Here is a 21,483-nt window from a genome sequence, read left to right on the forward strand (position 1 = left end):
TTATATCTGTTTTGTTTTGTTTTTAGAAAGACATTCAGGCTTCCTTTGTAATATCCAATTCACACATCAAATACAGGTTTTCTGCCAAGAATGATTCCATTCATCCTATGGGATCTCCATAAACAGCATCCTATAAAAACTAATGAACAGTTCCCAGGTCCTCACCAAATCTCATATTTACTTCATTCTGAAAGACAGACTTCTATACTATTATAGTCAGAAATAATATTCCTTCACTGAAAGTCAGAGTGGATGGTATGCTTAATACAATTGAAAAGATGAGCCTGAGGAGAATTGTGAGTGTTCTAGCCAGAAGTGACTGCTCAAATAAAATTCTTAGTTTTGAAGCTCAAACAGGAGCCGAGGATAAACAATCAAATAAGTCCCAGCTTTTAAAAATCTGCCCATCCAGGTTCAGATGTATGTGGGTAGATTGATAAGCGGATGCTTCTGCTAAGATGAATAAGATTTGCAATCCCAACTCTTTATCATACATTTCTTTCCCCATTTTCTTTCTCCCCCACTAGAATGTAAACTTCATGAGGGCAAGGACTTTGTTTTATGCACTGCTATTTTCCCAATATCTAAGACAGGTTTTCTCAAACTCAGCATTACTATATTTTGGACTGGATCATTTTTGTTGGTCAGGGTTGGTGGCAGGGTTGGGGTGGGAGGGAGGGCAGGGAATATCCACTGTAGGATATCCATTATAGAATATCCATTGTAGGATATTCAGCAGCATCCCTAGCTGCTTTACCCACTAGATGCCAGGAGTTATCTCCACCCCCACCAAGTCATAAGAATCAGTAATGTCTCCAGACATTGCAAACTGAACCTTAGGGAGCAACACTGCCTTCTGTTGAGGACCACTGGTCTAGAATACTCGGCACTAGATACATATTTGTTGAACAATTGAATGATTAAATTTGTTACATTTGAATTTTCATACAAAGTTTTCCAAATTTCCTGAGCATGACAAAAAAAGATTTTGATGCAACTCTAAGATATGCTGTTATATCATTGAAACCAGTAATATTCAAAGTAACAGTATAATTTCTAGTAATAAGAATTAGAGAAAGGCTGTAATACTTTATTCTTACTTTTGTGTCAATGGATAAGTGAATTAGAGTGAAAATTTGATAAATACCCTAAAAATGGATTTTCTAGATTAAAAACAGCTCTGTTTCAAACTGGCTTTGCACGAGTACTGTATGTTTGCACTTTGCAGGGTTTGCGATGGTCAACACATGTATACATTCTAAGCAATAGTTTTTTATACATATCTATCATTTATTTATTTTTGTTTTAGTTCATATGGCTCAAGTTCAATAGCATTAGGGAATCACTGGTAAGGCATCAAGGATCATCATTTAGATTAATTTCTATATTATGAAGTTGGTTATAAGTATTATAGCTGTGCTATAAGAGAAACATAATAAGCAATGAATTCAATGCAGTTTCCTGGAATCTAAGAATTCTTATTTAAGTCCTTAAACCAAGTCTTGGGAAATTTATTTGGCTCTACTTTGCTTCCATTTTTTAGTGTGTAAAAAGGAAATGCTTAGCTAACACCACATTAAACAATTATAAATATAAAGGAATTGGTATTTATAAAACTAAAAAACAAAACAAAACAACAAATTAATTCCTTTCAGTCTGACTCAAGATGACCCTGCTGATGTCATCAATTATAGGGGAGGAATGAAAGATGGAACATACAGTGATTTTTTTTTTTTTTAAATCCACACAGCAACCAGTACAGAGTACAGAGTAAAAGTTTTGGGCTTGTTTATTTACATTTAGAAAAGAATCCATTATTAGTGCCATTTAGGCTTGGAAGATATATAAGAGAATCCAGTTATTATCCTACTCCTAAAAATGTGAAACAGTCCAAATAAAGCATGATGGTTTTACATCACTGCAGAGAGCTTGACTTGTTACAAATTTACCTGAATTTACAATTTAGATGGATTCTGTACAAACATGTATACCTGTAGCATATGAATTTTTCTCTATATAAAAGAGAAAGGAAAATTGGTAGAGTGGTATTAATTACGTGCTAGCTCTACTGATCAGTGTTATTCTTCCACTGGGTCATATCTATGAATCTATCTGACTAAGCTTCTCAATCCCTTTTATTTAAACTATCACTAAAAATATTTTTGGGTTGAAATAATTAATATTGTCAAAATGTTCATACCACCAAAGTGATCTACTGATGCAATACATTACCTATCAAAATCTTAATTTTTTTTACAGAAACATAAAAAGAAATAATTCTAAAATTCATATGCAACTACAAAAGACTCTGAATAGCCACTGCAATCTTGAACAAGAACAAAGTTGGAAGTATCACACTTCTTAATTTCAAAATATATTACAAAGTTATAGTAATCAAAACGCTATGACAGTGACATAAAACAGATATATAGACCAATGGAACAGAATGCAGAAGTCAGAAATAAACTCAAACATATACAGTCAAAGAATCACTGGCAAAGGGAATGAGAATACCCAATAAGGAAAGGATAGTCTTTTCAATGAATAGCATTGGGAAAGCTGAATATCCACATGCAAAATAATTAAATTGGACCTTTATCTTAAACCATGTATAATAATTAACCTAAAATGGACTAAAGACTTAAATGCAAAACCTGACTCTTTGGGGTATATACCCAAAGGAACTGAAATCAAGATCTCAAACAGGTATCTTCACTCCCATGTTCATTGAAGCATTATTCACAATAGCCAAGATACGGAAGAAACCTAAATGCCCACTGATGGAGGAATAGATAAAATAAATGGATAAAAATGGAATATTATTCAGCCTTAAAAAAAGGAGGAAATCCTGCCATTTATGACAACGTGGATGAACTTATAGGACATTAGGCTACGTTAAATATGCCAGACATGGAATGACAAATATTGAGTAATATGACTTATGCAAGGAATCTAAAATAGTCAAACTCATAGGGGCAGAGAATAGAATGGGTTTGCCAGGAATTGGGGAGGGGAAATGGGAATCAAAGGGCACAAAGTGTCAGTTAAGAGATCTATTACATAGTATACAGTATATGGTTTGTAATTTCGTACTATATACTTAAAAACTTACTAAGATGGCAGATTTTATGTTAAATGTTTTTATCACACAAAATAACAATAAGAAGAAGGTGGGTGATGAATATGTTTATGGCATAGTTTGTGGTATGGTTTCATGGATGTATACTTATCTCCAAACTCATCCAATTGTATACAATAAATATGTGTGGCTTTTTGTATGTCAATCGTATCTCAATAAGGTGACATTTTTATAAAAAATTCTTTTGTCCTGCTCAGTCTGTTCCGTTACCTGACATGTCAAAATATTTCATCATATCTTTTTCTGATTTAAGTTTCCTAAATGTTGTATATCCTGACTTACTGTATGATTGGAAAGTGAAGTGAAACATTTTTGAAAACACAAGAATGTCTTGTTTTCAAACCTTGCAATATATCCTTATCACACCATCTCTCTGATTTCCAAGGTAGCCCCTAATAACATATAAATACACAGATATGTAATATGTGATACCAACCAAACAATACCTTGAAACTCCAGTTTGGTAAAAAGAGGAATAAAAATATGTGTCACTATTTTAGAAACCATTGCATATTACAGGTAGTCTATTTAAATACAAGTATTCACACATCGGGGCTCCCTGTTGAATAGATTAATTAGTGAGCCTGGAGTTAAATGAATATTGGTAGAAATCTTACATTAGGCAAGATTGAGGTCTGTGCTAGTTTTATAATTCCAAGGTACTGGCCTCCTAGTAAACCATCTCTGTGAGTACACGTGAGGATCCCATCAATCACATAACTTAAATACAGTGATTAACAGGGCTTATATATGAGAAGAGCCATACTCTCTCAACTTTGAGGTATTACCTTAAAACATACAGAAAATCAAATTTCTAAAAGAAAATCCAGTTTACCCAATGCTTTAATTTGTGGGTAGATATAACCTTATTCTGTTTCATTGAATACAAGTCTGATTTCCAAATACTAGGAAATGCTTTCATATTTTGCACCCTTCTCTGATCTGCCTATATTTCTTTAACCTCCATCAGGATTCACTTGGTACCTGCTGTTTTTCCTAAGAAGCATACCTAGAAATAAAAAAAAAGTTCTTTATATGAAATAGTGCCTCCCTAAACACAGGGCAACTGACAAAATATATTTAAAAAAAAAAATGATTTCAAAGCAACATGGGTCCCAGATAACCACCAAAGATGATATTCATTAATTCATTCATTTTACCACTGTGCCAGGCAATGCTGGGAATTCAACAGTAAACAAAAGAGACAAAATTCCTGAATGCAGTAACTTACATTCTAGTGGATTAGAGCTGCCCTTCAGAAGCACTTCAGGCAAGAAAGGTAGAGTAGAATTGACAGCTTATTGGATGTTGGGAAGTTTTTTCCTATTTTGATGGGTTTCTTTGTTTGTGTTTGTTTTTGTTTTTGTTTTTTAAATCGGAAACATGCCTCCTCACTCCACTTACTATTCACAACAACCCTTAAAATGATTATTATTCACCTTTTACGATTCAAAAAAAAAAAGGCACTCTGAGAACACCATAGGACAACATGACAAGTAACAGTGGAAACTCAAATCGAAGATTCTGATTCCAAAGTGGAGTTCATTAGTCCACAGCTCATCTAATCCCAGTCATAATGGTACTCCCAAGTTCCATCTCATTCTTAAAGTCAGGGGTAAGAGAAGGCTGATTAAGGGGAAAAAAGCATTTCTCCTCAAAGCACAGCCCCATGGTTGGCATCCTCAAAACAAGCTTTGAATCAGTGCATTCCTTTTTCTCCATTGGAAAGCTAGTAATAGGTCACTCTAATCAACTCTTTATTCAACTCTCTATTAGAAATGATAAGCTCCCAAGCCTACCCAGCAAAGCCTAACTCGCCCTCTCATTCCTCTACAGCACTGAGGCATGTTTACAACTGCAAACAAGAAAACAGGGTATGAGCCAGAGAGCATCTAAATACAACATCATAAAGATTCGGGCTGGAAGTGAAATAGAATTAGAACATTCTCGATGTTGATGGGTACTTCTTCACTTTCCATTTGTAGCATGAAAATTGACAATATCATTTAAATAAAATATGTGTTTGCATTTACTTCTGCAAAAATTTCAATTGTTCTCCTCCATCTTTGCAAACTTGGCAAGACTTTAATAGTTTCATTTAAGAGTAACTTATGATTGATAGGTTTTCCTAGTGTTTTAAGGCTCTAATTATACTCCTTTTCCTCAAATCTCCCCTAAAGTACACACAGGGGCCATCAAATAAAGGCAAAAATCTACTTATATTGATATCTAAAAATTTTCATATTTAATTCCTTTAATTTTAGGTTACTATCTATACTATCATTATAAGAACTTGTCTGTTAAAATATGTTCCAACTAAAGCTTGGTAGGCTTTGAATGCTCGATAAAAATCATTCTCTGAGGCTAATGAAGACAGAAACTCTGCCTGTAACAATATTAAGTTTGTTTTCTCTGGTGATTCAGAGAAGTGAGCAATCTGTCAGTAATACATTGAGTGAAATTACTTGTCTTGTAGGAATAACTGCTGACAGTCACTTTATCTCAGGGCTGACCCAAACATCTCCCTGCTGACAAACAAATTACTATGTCTAACTTTGAAAAGGTAACTAGCTTGTTTTTAATTTTGATTGGTCTTTCAGAGTCTCCTGTACATAAACTCAGTCCCATACTTCATTGTATTAAAAAAAAAAAAAAAAAAGCCACAAAAAGTGTTTTGCAGGGGCGGGGGTCGGGCAGGTTTGAATTAATGTGAAAGAAAAAAAAAAACAGGAAGGAAAGAAAAACTCTATCATTTGGGACTAAGAGAAAGAGCTACATTGCTTCTCTCCAAGACTGTTATGCAGATAAAACTGCTAAGTGTGTCTACCCAACATTAAGACTGGCAGTGCCGCCAGTGACTGACTGGGTGAGTGAACACATTACTGAGACAGTATTGTAGGAATTAATTTTCTTCAATAAAGTGATTTTTAAGGCTCATATATTTCACAATCTAAACATATGTCACTGTTTCATAAACAAAATAAATGGATTAAAATAATACATTACCAATATGCTGACATGCGGAGATATTTTAATTAGAAATTCTTAAGCTGTGTGATATTTAACTGCTGTATTTGCTAAAGAGAAGCATGCATCATTTAATAAGAAAGCATGAGACAGGTGTATCACTTTGCATGCTATGGTACCAGATTGTATTTAATATAAGCTACATCTATGAAGCAACAGTACTCCCAGTTACAAACAAAACAAAGCAAAACAAAATTACTTTTAGGGATCTATCGTATTGAAAGTCACCCCATAAAATGAATTGATACATTGAAACTTTTTCAATTTAAAAAAGAGAGAAGTTACTCAGAGCTTAGTTTCTGAGACAATATTTCTTCAGAAACAATTTAACATCTTAGCTATTTCAAGGCCGTATTTACATGACTGCCTCATTATACTGGTCCCCCTTCCTTAACATTCTTTCTGATGTACTTGAAGGACCAATGCTAACATAGCTGAGGAAAGCAAATGGCAAGTGGTCCTGAAATTTATACGGTAGAGAATTGGAATAAGTAGCAATATAATATATTGTTTACTATAGCAAGTGCCCTCTGTTCTCTAAAGGTCAAAAGCACTGTAACCTTAGAGTTACAGTTTCTGATTGTTCCCAGGGTTAAATACATTATCAAAATTAATGGTTCAAGCCCCTCAACCTTCAGATATATGAGTATTCATGCCTCCATCTGCTGAACTGTTCAACTAAAAATAGCATTCTTTGGCCTTCTCTCTCCTAATATTGTGCCCCTGAGGCAGAGAAAACCATGCCTTAGATCAGCACAGAGCAACAAGGCTTTCCTGTATCTTGCTTATTTTAAAGAAAGAAAGAACTGGAGGCTTTCCTGTATCTTGCTTATTTTAAAGAAAGAAATAACTGGAGTACACTAATGTAAAAAGGGTCTTTGCTCTTTATATAACTTTTTTTCCTACTTGATAACAAAATCTCAGGCTTTCAAGGTAGAACTATTAATGCTGTTAAGATTTATCCAGGCTCATGGGACGCCTGGGTGGCTCAGTTGGTTGGACGACTGTCTTCGGCTCAGGTCATGATCCCGGGGTTCCAGGATCGAGTCCCACATCGGGCTCCCAGCTCCATGGGGAGTCTGCTTCTCCCTCTGACCTTCTCCTCGCTCATGCTCTCTCTCACTGTCTCTCTCTCAAATAAATAAATTTAAAAAAAAAAAAAAAGATTTATCCAGGCTCATTAATATGAGAAATCACAACCTTCGAGGAACAAATGAACTGGAACATCAGGTAAAGAGGACCAGTTCCAAGCAACGTGGCCGGCTGCAGATGAAGGTGGTGAGGTAGGGTGATGGCGGCATGTACGTGTTGTGGGCTTTTCTTCCGAAGAATTTCTGTTTAGAAGTAAAACCAGTTAACATAATTGTAATGCTTCTGTAGTGTCAATGGTCTACCATGATCATGACTGCTAACAGAGCTGTGACATTTTAGCTTGTCAAAGGAGGGAATAATTAGAAAAGAGAGCAGGTTTTAAAATTGATAAAGCAAGATATTATTAAATTTTCTCTCTACTTTTGCTTACGATTTCAAATGTGAGTGTCTGTTGTAGCTCAGACTTGTATGTCTACTGTGCTTTCCATAGACGTCCCCATAAACATCGGATACTCATACCAGGAAAGTTTGGGAAACCTGCCTTTCAAACAAGGTCAAGGTCTTTTCTAAGCAGTGTACCATATAAGCAAACAGCAAAGGTTTCCTCCTGACTTGCAAAAAAAAAAAAAAAAAAAAAAGTGCAAAAAAATGAAAGCAAGAAAACAGGAAGAATTAACAAAAACCCAGGAAACTTTCAAATGGGCCTAACCTTAAAATGCAAAATCTGAGGAGTCCCTCACTAACTGGCTCTCTTTTTTATCCTAATGTGAGTGACAGACATGGGGCATATGCTGTGCTTCTAGATCAGCAGCACTGCTACAGAACTATGCAGATCTGGCACTCCCAGAGATGACATCAGACTTTCCAGAAACCCAAGAGAAGCCAGATTTGGCAGCATCAGGGGTCCGTGATGGTGGCAGGAAGAGAAGTCAAGCTACATGAAAAATTAGTCAGAGAAGTGATTGGGTAGAAAACTGCCGATGGAAAAAGGTGGATGGGAGAGATCTCAACACCTCAAGAGAAAATAAAAGTCTGAGAGAGGAAGTCTTGATTCTGAGCCAAGACCACCTGCTTTCACATTCGTCCAAGCACTTAAACATTTAACAAACTATCTGTCCTGAGTGGGGAAGCTCGCTAACTGGCCTCACACAGAAAGTGTTGTCCCTCACATGCAGTTATCTCTACATTTTAGCAATCCTAGGCATGGCAGATCTTCAGAATGTCCAGAAATACGGTACCTTCTCTGCAGCCAAAAGAAAGCCTTACATAAGAAATCCCTTCTTGCTGTCTAGAAGACAGTAGATACTCTGACAGTATATGCCTGGTCATGTCTGGGTGGGAAGCCCCTGTATAACTTATATCAAAGTGACAGGGAAAGAGGGAGGCAGGCAGCAAGCTCTGAACTCTTCCTTAGGCTACTTCCAAGCTGGCTTTTGATCTTGTCCTCTTTTTTCTTCTTAGGACTGAGTTTTCTCTATTATTTTTCAAAAATACAGATTCAAAAGCAGTGTAGGAAATAATATCAGAGGGATACTCTATTGATTAGACAGTATTTGATATATATAGACTGGCAAGCCAATAGGATATGAATGAATATACAGCTTTGCTTGATATAATAATACTTTCTTTCTTTTTTTCTTTTCTTTTCTTTCTTCCTTTCTTTCTTTCAAGTTGAGTTTCCCATCCTAGGTTTGAACATAACATTTAGTATTAAATCTAACCCAGAAAATTAAACTAAAGTATGTTTCAGTCTGAGGTAGCCTGTCTCCATTTTTTTTTTTTTTTTTTTTTTTTTTTTTGGTGATTCAGCAGATAGCTGGCAGCCCTTCAGTAGCTAATAGTCCTGGAGAGGGACTCCAGTGATATGAGAGAGAAATCAAGCATGAAATTAGAGAGATGAGGACTAGACCCCTATAGAAGAAAAGGGCTTGGTTTTCAAAAGAGCCATAAAAGCTATCTTCTCCCCAGTGGTAAGAATATCCCACAAAAACAACAAAGAGCTTTACTGGACATTAAATATGAAAGGGATACTATAGACATTCGCAGGGCAACAAGCAACCAGTCAGGCCCAGGCACTGGGCCCTACCTCAGCCGGAGAAAACAAAATTCAGAAACCTGAATCAGACACTTGGAAATCCTGGGTACTAATTCTGACTCCAGGAATATTGTGCATCCTTGTTCTCTCTGAACCTCCAGTGTTTTGCCTATATAAGCAGAATTATATTTATCAACTTTGCAGGGTTGTTATATGGACAAATGAGATCTTCTTAAAAATGTTATGTGTTTATAGACATTATACAGCACTATATACAAAAGGAGAAAGAGAGTCAGGGAAAAGGATGGTTCTGAAGATGGTTCCTTGTAAAGAATTTGCCTCAATATACAGCATTAAACAACCTAAGTCATTAGGGGCATTGGCTTGAGGCTTGCCGCCTTCTATGAAAGAAAAGGAGCAAAAATGAGCCTCCTTAGGAATGAGAAGAAGGGAAAGGTCACATTTTAGTGTTTAGGTCGAATGTTTGCCACTTTAAGGAAAAAAAAAAAAAAAAAGCCTAGAATATGACTGAACAATCCAGTCCCCCACCCAATGAAGCACCAATGGAAGCATTCATACCTCAATCTGTTTGTGGTTGTAAGAGTGGCCACCACCATGTTCAAAGGTGTCCAAACTCCTGCCAAAACGGTCACTTAGGCCCTTTAGCCTTGGGTTAATTTGTGGGTGGGAGACATGACCCTTCTGTTTAGTAGCATATTCAGAAAAAAAAAAAAAAAAAAAGACAAAACATACTGTCAGAACTCATGAAACAGAACATATGTTTCTAAATCCAGGGTACTGACCACACCAAAGAATAGAAAGTAGAAGGCTGAGCACCCAGACACTGTCTTTCACAGAAACTTGGTTATAGGATCAAGCAATGGTACTGGTTTCATTCATACTTCTGCCTCTGACTCGAGAAGACACTCTAGCATAGCAATACGGAGAAGGAGACACAGAGTAGGTTTATTATGAGGGAGGTTTCTTTTGGATTTCTTTTAGATTTTTCCAACTGCAGTAAGTTCCAGTGTTAGCAGTGGGGAAGGTGAAGTTTTGGAAGAGAGGCAGGGTTGCTGCTCCTGGCAAAATGTCTAGCTCTGCTCAGCAGTCTATAGTGGGTAACATTGTCCTGGCTTTCTGGATGAGGCTTATAACAAAAACTCAGAGTATTGCAAAAATTACTTATTTGCAGCCCCAATTGAAAAGACTCACAATGATGTTTTTTCATGGTAAAATATTTGCACATTTCTTATAATCAAGCCGTAGAGGGAATAGCAAAGAAGAAAAAAAAAAATGCCTAGCCAGATGCTATTCCCTTGTAAAAGAAAACTCAAAATTAATCACAGTAAATTGTAAGAATACAAGACTATCTTTAAACTTCCCACTGTGTTGAAATTCAAGTTCTTCACTGTCACATATTTTCTAACTGTTTGAATACTGAAGGTTTAACCATTATTTTAATGATACTATCTTTCTGTTTTTGTTAAAATACATATTCATATTAAAAGTCAATTTCTCATTAAAATGTCAGTGCTAGAAGGATATAAAGATCACCTGGTCTTATTATAAACCTCTCACTTTACCATGAAGAAGATAAGGTACAAATGATTCTTTTATCCAGCCTCCAAAACACTTTCTCCCCCATTTTCAACTCATAAGTACAGAACCCTAATCCAGAATGTGGTGGGATGCCATGCCTGGACTTCTGGCATGCCATGAAGCATGAGGGTACATATATTCCAGAACAATATATTGACATTTTACCAAACAGTTAAGGTAATTTGGTGATAACAACTCCTAGTCTATAAGCTGCAAGAAGGAAAATGCCCAACATTGTTTTCTATTTTGATGTTTATGTGTAAAAGATCATCTGAACATAAATGGAGACATGGATGGAAAAGGGATAAGGAAAAAGCGATCACATCCAATAGTAGCAGCCAGCAATAAAAATGTAAAACCAATAACTCACCCGACAGAAAATATAGAGTATTAAGTCATACTACCATTTTTCCCTTAAAAATACTGAAATTGGCAGTTTTCTATTTTCAGTATGGTAAGCACACAAGGTGTTAATCCTTCTAGGCTACGCTTAAAAATTATTTAACATTCAGGCCATTATTTAGCATACAGCTGGTTAGCAGTTTTCCACTAAAGAACTGGCTGGTATCCCACATTTTTTTCTTCTGGCACTTACCTGGAGCTGTAAAGGGCTGAGTCCAGAAGTAGCAGCAGCTGCCATTGTTGATGAAATGAACTGTACAGGGTAGTTATCACCTGTCGGAAAGAACAATGCATACAGGTTTAGACAATGCACAGGGAATCGCAGCAGACAAGTACAAACATGGTCCTTGGATCGCCTGAGCTTTACAACATTGCTCGAAGCCCAAACATCTGCAGAAACAAAAGGCTTAGTTGGGCACAGACTTGCAGTGCTGCCTTGGAACTTTTTGTTAACAGATAGCTGGTAGGCAAACTGGCAAAACATGAATGTGATGTTAAAAAAATTAAATGTGCAATTCAAGCATGTTCACTCCATTACAAATCTTGTAATACATCATTTTTTTAAGAGTAAAAAAAATATCTTAAAGCCAGGCTGACACTCAGTTCACTGAGAATGTATTAAGGTTTTTATGTTGGAACAACAAAAAAGTTTTGGCTTGGTAGGCAAAGCAGAGTATTAGAGTCCAAAAAGATTATGAGCTATTGACTGTCCATAACCCTAAACTTTCTTTTATAAAAAACAAAGAAAAAATTTTAAAAATGCAACCTCTTCAATTTGATAGGGGCGAGAAGGGAGCTAATCTTATCTGCCAACATTCTGGGAAATGCCTGGTATCTCCGCCAGAGTGGAAACCATAGTTTTCTGGATTAACTTCTGGTGGAACCTAGTAGAGAATCAGGCGAAGCACACGAGGTGCTTCCCACTTATTCTTTGAATGATTTGGTTCAACAGTCACACATATTACACGGGATATCTGCTGCATTAAACATCTGATAGAGACTGAGCATGCTTCAGCAGAGATCGATGCTGTATCCTCACGTCTGCCTCCATACCACGATGAAACATGGGAATGGAGAACCCTCTGTGACCCGAGAACACAGGCCGAGTGCGGCGACATGAAGATCCAAGAGAAAGTCATGAGGAACATATTGTGATAGTGGTGACGGAAATCAAAATTAGTACTCGTGGATAAATTACACAATATCAGTGATTTAATGGAGTATCACTTTGGCTGCAGCTACTTATTTAAAGTCGGTGTTATGTACTATCTCTAGGCTATATTTTAATAGGCTGTTCCTCCACACATTTTTGACATTTATAATAATCATGCTGTTTTGCATGAACTTTTCCACACTGAAAGCTGAATGTAATAATGAAGAGACAGTGTAGAAAGAATCACAGCAATAAAGGTAGTCAATTGGAAAGCAGTAAAATCTCTTTTTTTTTTTCTGTGCAGACACTAATACCTGGAGCCTCCATGGTACCCCCCAGTTCCTTGGAGCTCATCCGGCTTGCCACACCAAGGGCGCCTCAGCTGGCCCAATGTAAATGTTAAGTTGCTTTCACTTTTAACAAATTGTTAGCTTCTAATCGACATAGTCTCTTTGCATCATATCCATAATACCTCATCAGACCATTGAGCACAGTGTGTGCTTGCACACAGTCCAGTAACAATTGGCTTCTGATTGCATACGGAGCACTGCGACAACGCACTCACTAACACTAGATTGTGTTGGTCTCCTATGGAGTAATGTTCAAAATATCTGATCTTGTTTTTCCCCTTCCATGAGGTTGATTTCGGTTTGCAGGGCTACATGAGCTTTTTAAAAAGGATAACTAGGCCAAATTATTTTTTATAGTAAATGACTGTCGCTTTATGCTTAAATAATTTGGCTGATCTTCTTGATATTTAAACTAAATTATCTGAAGAAAGAATACCCCAATCCAAGTCAAATAGTATGTCTTTGGTTGATATCTTATCAGGTTAAAAAAAATCACAAAACGATACTGAATTAATGATGCTTCAAAAATAGGGGAAAAAATCACCATTCCAACCATCAACATGGACTGCCTCCCAGAACATTTTAGAGCTGTTCTTTCTTTAAATATCATGCATTATTCATACTAACTCTAAACCACAACCCCCCTCCCTGTAAGTTTAATACCAGTTGCTTTATTTGTACTAAAACATTTTTCATGTCAAACATATTTAAAAAAATCAAACTCTAAAAGAACTCCCTGGGGCACTCCTTTTTTCATAGCTGTCATGCTTCTATGCTATGAAATGGCTGATTTTTTTTTTTTTTATAGTTTTTGGCTTGCCAGTTAATTTATTACTATCTCTACCACACCCGGTAGTACTCTCCAGCTCACCTGCTGGCTACAAACAGCTTTCTTTCCACTGCTGACATGCATATTTTTTAAATGTTCTTAACCTTTCTGCTGGTTAGAATCTGTGTATCGGAATACAATCTTTTGAAAGCTGTTTCTTCAGAACATATCACTGAATCAATACTCAAAGTAAAAATGAATACATTAAAGCAACAGCATGTATTACAGAGAATGATTAGAAGAAAGGGAGAAGGGAAAGGCAGGAGAGGAAGAGAAGAGTGAAGAAAAGAATGGGGTTAAAAGTAGCACAGAAAAATGTTAAGAGGGAGGCGGATTTCAGGTATTGCAAGTTTTAATTTTTTAATAACAAAGTTATGTGCTTCACCCCCCCTCCCCTTTAATTTTCTCTTTGTAAGAGTTGGTCAAGTACAAGTTCTCAGTGGCTGACTTGGCAAGAAATCAGTCAACATGTTGTAGCAATTTTTTTCAAATTTGTCTCTGGATTTGAAATGCTTGCGTGAGGATCCATTCTTTCTAAATTTGTACAAAGGAAGATGAAGCCTGTTGGAACAGGCTGGCTTTAGGCACTACTGTAATCTGGCCCTTGCTACTTCTAGTGTAAAAAGACAACCTCCAAAAGCCAATTTGGGCAATAATGCCCATTCTGTAAATTCATCTTTCCAGGCTTCTAGATTTTCCAACTGACTATTTTTAACTGAAGATTACAAAACAAATACAAAACACGATTTAAAACCTATGGAAAATTTGCCTGACATTAGTTTCACTTGTCATAATAGATAACATTCCTTTGGAACCAAAACAGCTGTACAGCAAGAGTCTCTGAATGAGAGAAGTAACTTTTTCTCATTTTCAAGAAAAGTGAAAAGTAGTCAGAACTTAGTAAAACTTAAACACAGGAGAAGGAGGAACTTGTACTAAGAACCTAGGACCCATTAGACTCAGGCTACCTCCTGCCAGAATACTCCTAAGTGTCTGTAGTTCAAATATCAATTTCATTTTTATTAAAAAGTAAAAAATCTCATGGCTAAAAATCTGTCCATTTCCTTTGATTCTTCAGAAAGACAAGGGACTGGATTGTAATCTCCTGGGATATTAACTTCAGAATTAATCTACTGAGGAAATCATTTAGAGAGGCTAGAAGGAGTAGAGAAATAAAAATACATTAACCTAGGAAACAGGATTCAATGACTTTTCAGTAACTGGTTCAAAATCTCACACTTCATTTTCTACCCTCTAAAATGGAATCAAAATACACTACATATCCCTAACTATCTCACAGATTATTGTGTGGTGGCATCACAGGATAATGATAAATTATCTGAGTTGCCAAACAACTTATGGGTGACCCCACTTTTATAAGTTATCCTCATTCTTGCTACAATATGGAAATATTTCATTCACAACCACCAGTACAGACTCGGACTGCCACTTTGCTTCTTGCCTGGATGTCTGCATCGAGAATAGCAAAATGTTACAATCCCTCTATATCCTGAAACAATGTCGTAATCAATCTGAATTTATCTTTATGAGGCATCACACTGCAGAAAAAGTTAGCAGGTAATGAATGACACATTTAGAATCCTAAAAATAAAATTAAACTTTCAATTTGTTCTGGGGACGATTGGACAAATAAACAAAACAAAACAAAACCCTGGCAGGGTGCCTGGGTGGCTCAGTGGGTTAAAGCCTCTGCCTTTGGCTCTGGATATGATCCGAGGGTCCTGGGATCGAGCCGCACATTAGGCTCTCTGCCTGGCGGGGAGCCTGCTTCCTCCTCTCTCTCTGCCTGCCTCTCTGCCTGCTTGTGATCTCTGTCTGTCAAATAAATAAATAAAATCTAAAAAACAAACAAACAAACAAACAAAAAAACCCTGGCAAGGATTAAAGTATATATTGCTGAGATCACCATGCTGTTACTTCTCTTGCTAAATTTCTCCTCTAGGGACGGCTGGGTGGCTCAGTCAGTTAAGTGTCAGCCTTCGGCTTAGGTCATGATCCTGGAATCCTGGGATTGAGTCCTGCATTGGGCTCCTTGCTCAGCAGGGAGTCTACTTCTCCCTCTGCCTACTGCTCCCCCTGTTTGTGTTCTCTCTCTCTCTCTGACAAATAATAAAATATTTAATAAATAAAAAAATAAATAAATTTCTCTCTTCATCCAGGAACAGATCAATGATGAGAAAAGTCTTGATCCCAGGGCATTCTCTAAGAGCATTTGCATTGCTTTTCATACCTTTAAAGAAGATAAGAATCAAGGATCAATCTTAATTTCTTCATTTATTTCATAGATACATCCAGACTGTTGCCCAATCATATGGAAATCCATGGTATTTGTCAAAAAAGCAACTAAATAAGTGAATGTGGATAAACTGATATAAATCCATCCATTACAGGGCCCCTGGTGGCACAGTCTGTTAAGTGTCCGACTCTTGATTTCCGCTCAGGTCATGATCTCAAGATCATGAAATAGAGCCCCATGTTGGGTTCTGTGCTCAGCACGGGGTCTGCTTGGGATTCTCTCTCTCCCTCCTGCTGCCCACTCATGCTCTCTCTCTCTCTCTCTCTCTGTCACATGAATAAATAAATCTTAAAAAAAAAAAATCCCTCTATTATAAGAAATGAAAAACATTAACTCAAAGTTCATGCCTTAACATAGCTCATCTATGATATAGCTTTTGTATGTGATAGAGGACAGAGTTAAAGTAATCTTGATCTCCAGAAAACTAGGTTAGTTTATGTGGCTGTGCATATTTTCTTCCTGGACCTCAAAAATTACTAATCTAAAGAACCTCCGAAAAACTGCCTTGATTTCAAGTAGATTAAATTTAATTATTCAAGTATTCCAGTAACAGTGGTTACAAACCTCAGTTTTATATATTCTGGAAGATGCAGAAATAGCTAGCATTACAAGATGAATCCACCTTGGATGAATCCATACATATAAATCACACATTTTCCACAGCAATAAAGAGCTAGATTTTCTTAATATCATACACACTTAAACCATGTCACCAAGGGTATAAAATATCAAATCAGAGAACTTCATTCTGAATTCTATCTCCACTAATTTCTAGATGGGAAAGCTTACAAAATTTAATCAACTTCTTTGACTATTCATATCTTTTTTCTTTTAACAAAATAGATATAATGTCACCTATCTCTTAGAGCTGTAAAGAATATTAAATACAAATATATATGTACATATATATTTACATATATATGCACACATATGTACACCCCCAACATATAGATGCAAATAAATGCTACTCAGTGAATGCTAACTGAAACAAAGGAATTCAAAAGAACCACTGAGTAACCATTTATACCAAAAAAATTACACAGTCTAGAAGAAATGGACAAATTTCTTAAAACATGTAAATTACCTAAACCGGCTCAAGAAGAAATTGAAAATTTCAATAGACCTATAACAAGTAAAGAGATTGGATCATCAAACAAAACTTCTCAACAAAGAAAGGTCCTGGAGCAGATGGTTTTGCCAATAAGTTCTCCTGAATACTTAAGACAAATTAACACTAGGGGCACTTGGGTGGCTCAGTCAGTTAAACATCTGACTCTTGGTTTCAACTCAGGTCATAATCTCAGGGTTATGAGATAGAGCCCAAGATTCCTCCCTCCCCCATCTCTAAAAAAATAAATAAATAAATAAATAAATAAATTTTTAAAAAGAAAAATTAATAATTCTTCCCAAAACTTTCAAAAAAATTGGAGAGGAAATACTTCGTAACTATAAAATAGTGAGGTCAATATTACTTTGATAGCAAAGTCAGAAAAACCCATCACAGGAACGAAAATTACAGATCAACATCTTTTATGAATACAGATGTAAAACCCTCAACAAAATATTAGTATATTGAATCCAACAGCATATTAAAAGGATTATTCACCATGACAAGGCAGCATTTATCCCAGGAATGCAAAGGTGGCTCAAACACACACAAAAAGATCAATGTAATACATCACATTAATAGAGCAAAGGGGAAGAAAACCACATAATCATCTCAATTGATGCAGAAAGGGCATTTGACAAAATCCAACACCCTTTTAGGGTAAAAACTCTTAGAAATTTAGGAATAGAGGGGAAGTTCCTTAATATGATAAAGGATATTTATGAAAAGTCCACAGTTAACATCATATTCATGGTAAAAGACTGGAAAGCTTCCCCTCGGAGATCAGGAATGAGATAATGATGCCTGCTTTCACTGAGGCTATCCGACATTATCCTGGAAGTTCAAGCCAGCACTATTAGACAAGAAAGAAAAAGGAAAAGGAAGGGAAGGGAAGCAGAGGGAAGGGAAGGGAAGGGAAAGGAAGGGAAGGGAAGGGGAGGGGAGGGAAGGGAAGGGAAGGGAAGGGAAGGGAAGGGAAAGGAAGGGAAGGGGAGGGAAGAGAAGGGAAGAGAAGGGAAGGGAATGGGAGGGCAGGGGAGGGCAGGGGAGGGAAGGGAAGGGAGATAGTAGAAGGAAGGGGAGAGAGAGAGAGGGACAGAGAGAGAGAAAGAGAAAAAGAAAGAAAGAAGGAGAGAGGGAGAGAGAGAAGTAAAGGAAGGGAGGGCAAAAGGAATCAAAATTGGTAAGCAAAAGGTAAAACTATCTCTATATTTGCACATCACATGATCCTACATACAGAAAATTCCAAGGAATCCACAAGAAAGCTACTAGAGCTAATAACCAAATTTAGCAAAAGCTGGCAATCTAGTAAAATTAACACACACAAATCATTTGTTTTTCTATATACCAGCAATGAATACTCCAAAAAAAATTTTAAAAAGCATTTTTATTTATAATAGCATCTAAAATAATTACATACTTAGGAATAAATCTAGCCAAAGAGGTGAAAGACTTGTACACTGAAAACTACATAACATTGCTGAAAAAAGAATTTATAAGATCTAAATTAATGGAAATGTTCATCAACAGGAAGACTTAACATTGTTAAGATAGCAATACTATCCAAAGCAATGAACAGATTCAGTGAAATATCTATCAAGATTCCAAAAGTTTTTATCACAAAAATGAAAAACCCAATCCTCAAACTTATATTGGATTGCAAGGGTCCCCAATAGCCAAAACAATCTTGAAAAGAATAAATTTGGAAGACTTATAATTCCTGACTTCAAAATTTACTACAAAGTTTTAGTAATTAAAATAGTATGATACTGGCATAAGAAAGGACATACAGACCAAAGCAACAGAACGGAGGGCCCAGAAAAAAAGCCCTTACATATACGGTAGATTGATTTTGGGCAAGGGAGCCAGGAATATTCAATGAGGAGAGAATATCTTTTCAACAACTGGTGCTGGGAAAACTGGATATGCACATGCAAAAGAATAAATAACATATAAAAATTAACTAAATGGATCAAAGACCTAAACTTAAGTACTAACACTATAAAACTCTAAGAAGAAAACACAGGAGTAAATCTTTGTATTTGGCAACAATTGTATGGATAGGATAACAAAAGCACAAGCCAAAAGAAAAAAATATAAATTGGGAATGCTTCAAAATTAAAAACTTTTGTGCATCAAAGACACTATTAAGTGAAAAGGCAACCTAAGAACAGAAGGAAATATTTGCAAATCATATATCTGATAAGGGATTGTCTAGAATATATAAAGAACTCTTGAAACTCAATAACAAAAAACAGTTTAATTAAAAACTGAACATAATAATAAAAAAAAAACACTAAGCAAAGTACTTTCCCCAAGAAATATATACAAATTTCCAATAAGCGCATGAAAAGATGCTCAAAATGATTAATCATTAGGGAAATGAAAATCAAAACCACAATGAGATACTAGTTCACATCTACCAGGATGGCTATAATTTCTTTGAAGAAGTTGGAAAGTAACAAGTATTGGTGAGGATGTGAAGAGACTGGAACACTTAGATTACTGGTGGGAGGATAAAAGGCAGAACCTCTGTAGAAAACAGTTTGGCAGTTTCTCTGAAAGTTACACACAGCTACCATATGACCCAACAATTCTGCTCCTACACAAATATCCTAAAGAACTCAAAGCAAGGACTCAAACGGATATTTGTATATCAATGTTCACAGCAGCATTATTCACAATAACCAAAATGTGGAAACAACCCAAGTGTCTATCAACAGATGAATGGATAAACAAACTGTCTATCCACATAATACATTATATATATATATATATATATACATATAGACACACACATACATATATATAGATATTGACATACATACACAAGGGGATATTATTCAGCCATAAAAAGAATGAATTTTGGATATATATTGCAATATGGATGGACCTTGAAAACATTATGATTAGTGAAATATGCTAGACATAGAAAAACAAGTAATGTATGATCTTACTTTCATTTACATGAACTATCTGGAATAGGCAAATTCATAGAGAAAGATAGATAGTAGAATAGAGGTTACTAGGGGATAGGGAGAATTATCATTTAATGGACACAAAGTTTCCATTGTAGATGATTAAAAGTTTTGGGTATAAATAGTAGTGATGCTTACACAACATTGCAAATGTATTAATGTCACTGAATTGCACTTTTATAAATAGTTAAAATATTGGGTATTATGCTATGTATATTTCACCAGAATTTTTTATAAAAGAAGCAAGCACTAGGTATACTTGTAAAATTATTTTTATTTCAGGCAGAGGGATAATATATCTCAGTCCAATGCTCAGTTTTTGGACATTTCTAATGAATAAGGATGTAGTTTAATATTGTTAAATTTATAGTTTCACGGTCAGACTTTACCCCTAAACCTAGTGCCTTAGAATTTTCAAAGAACTTACATATATTGTAACAAATTTAATCTTCACACTCACACTGAGCAGTAGGCATATTTTTTAGATAACAAAAATGTGAGGCTCAGCAAGGCTAAATGACATGTTCAAGTAAGAATTACATAAAATAATCCATGTAAAATATTTAACACAGTGTTTGGCACAGAGCAACTTATTCAGGAGGCTTTAGCTATTATATTATAATAACAAGTGGGTGGAAAGCTAGGGGTAGGCAGAGATCCTATTCCCAGAATCCCCAAGGAAGCCAAGGGGACTACTCCAGCAGCAATTTTAAAAATCCGAACTATACTCAGTCCATGGGTTAGCTGCACCATCCCTGGCACATGAAGGAGGTTATCCATTATTTTTATTTTATAGCCAATTCAATCCTGTTTTACATACACACTGCCAGCTATGAAAGAGGCTTACTCTTAATTTTCTCAAACATAGGTGCTTAAACACATTTTTCTTGACCCGGATTGCTGCATCTCTGTTTCATGCTCTGAAAGAGCACTAAGCAACCAAACTTCTGTGGTGTATGTTCTGGGCCCTGCCTAGAATGATGTGTCTAATTACAGAGTCAGTTAAAAAAAAAAAAAAAGAGTTAAAACTCAATAAAGCTATGTCTACAGATATTAATCTGATAGATAGTCCCCCTGAAACTGCACAATCCCTAGGCCATATGGCTTCTCAGCAACCCACCAAAGTGGGAGTACTTGTTTGGTGTTCACTGCACACCAGGACCCTATTATGTCCAGAGCAATGTGTAAAATTATCTGAAGGGAAGAAGGACCGTAGCCCTAAGTATATTTGTTCAGACTGTCCTAATCATTGATTCAGAAACAGTCAACTTTGACATGAACATCACCCTCAGATAGCCCGTGCTTCCTAGAAATCACGACAATTATTCAATCAGCTGAAGGCGCAAACACTATGGGATTGTTTCAGGTTATGGGAAGGTGGAAAAGAGCAAAGAGAGCCATTTATTTTGTAATTTATAAAGATCAAAATTGTGATTGCTCATCCTCTTGTCCAG

At 36.1% G+C, this 21,483-nt stretch overlaps 1 protein-coding gene across 19 annotated transcripts in view; it reads right to left on the reverse strand.

The window, feature by feature from the left end:
- Positions 1-21,483, reverse strand: part of SOX6 (SRY-box transcription factor 6) — a 637,684-nt gene that overhangs the window by 106,012 nt on the left and 510,189 nt on the right. For 15 of the 19 annotated variants that reach the window (XM_047691366.1, XM_047691365.1, XM_047691370.1 and 12 more), the window contains 2 exons: positions 11,488-11,567; positions 9,873-9,995 (listed from right to left, as the gene is read on the reverse strand). In XM_047691366.1, the coding sequence (XP_047547322.1) occupies positions 9,873-9,995; positions 11,488-11,567 (203 nt within the window). The remainder of the gene's footprint in view (positions 1-9,872; positions 9,996-11,487; positions 11,568-21,483) is intronic. The other 4 variants (XM_047691374.1, XM_047691373.1, XM_047691375.1 and 1 more) reach the window with 1 other exon arrangement.

The sequence above is a fragment of the Lutra lutra genome, chromosome 10 (genome assembly GCF_902655055.1).
Source record: "Lutra lutra chromosome 10, mLutLut1.2, whole genome shotgun sequence".
Classification (NCBI taxonomy): domain Eukaryota; kingdom Metazoa; phylum Chordata; class Mammalia; order Carnivora; family Mustelidae; genus Lutra; species Lutra lutra.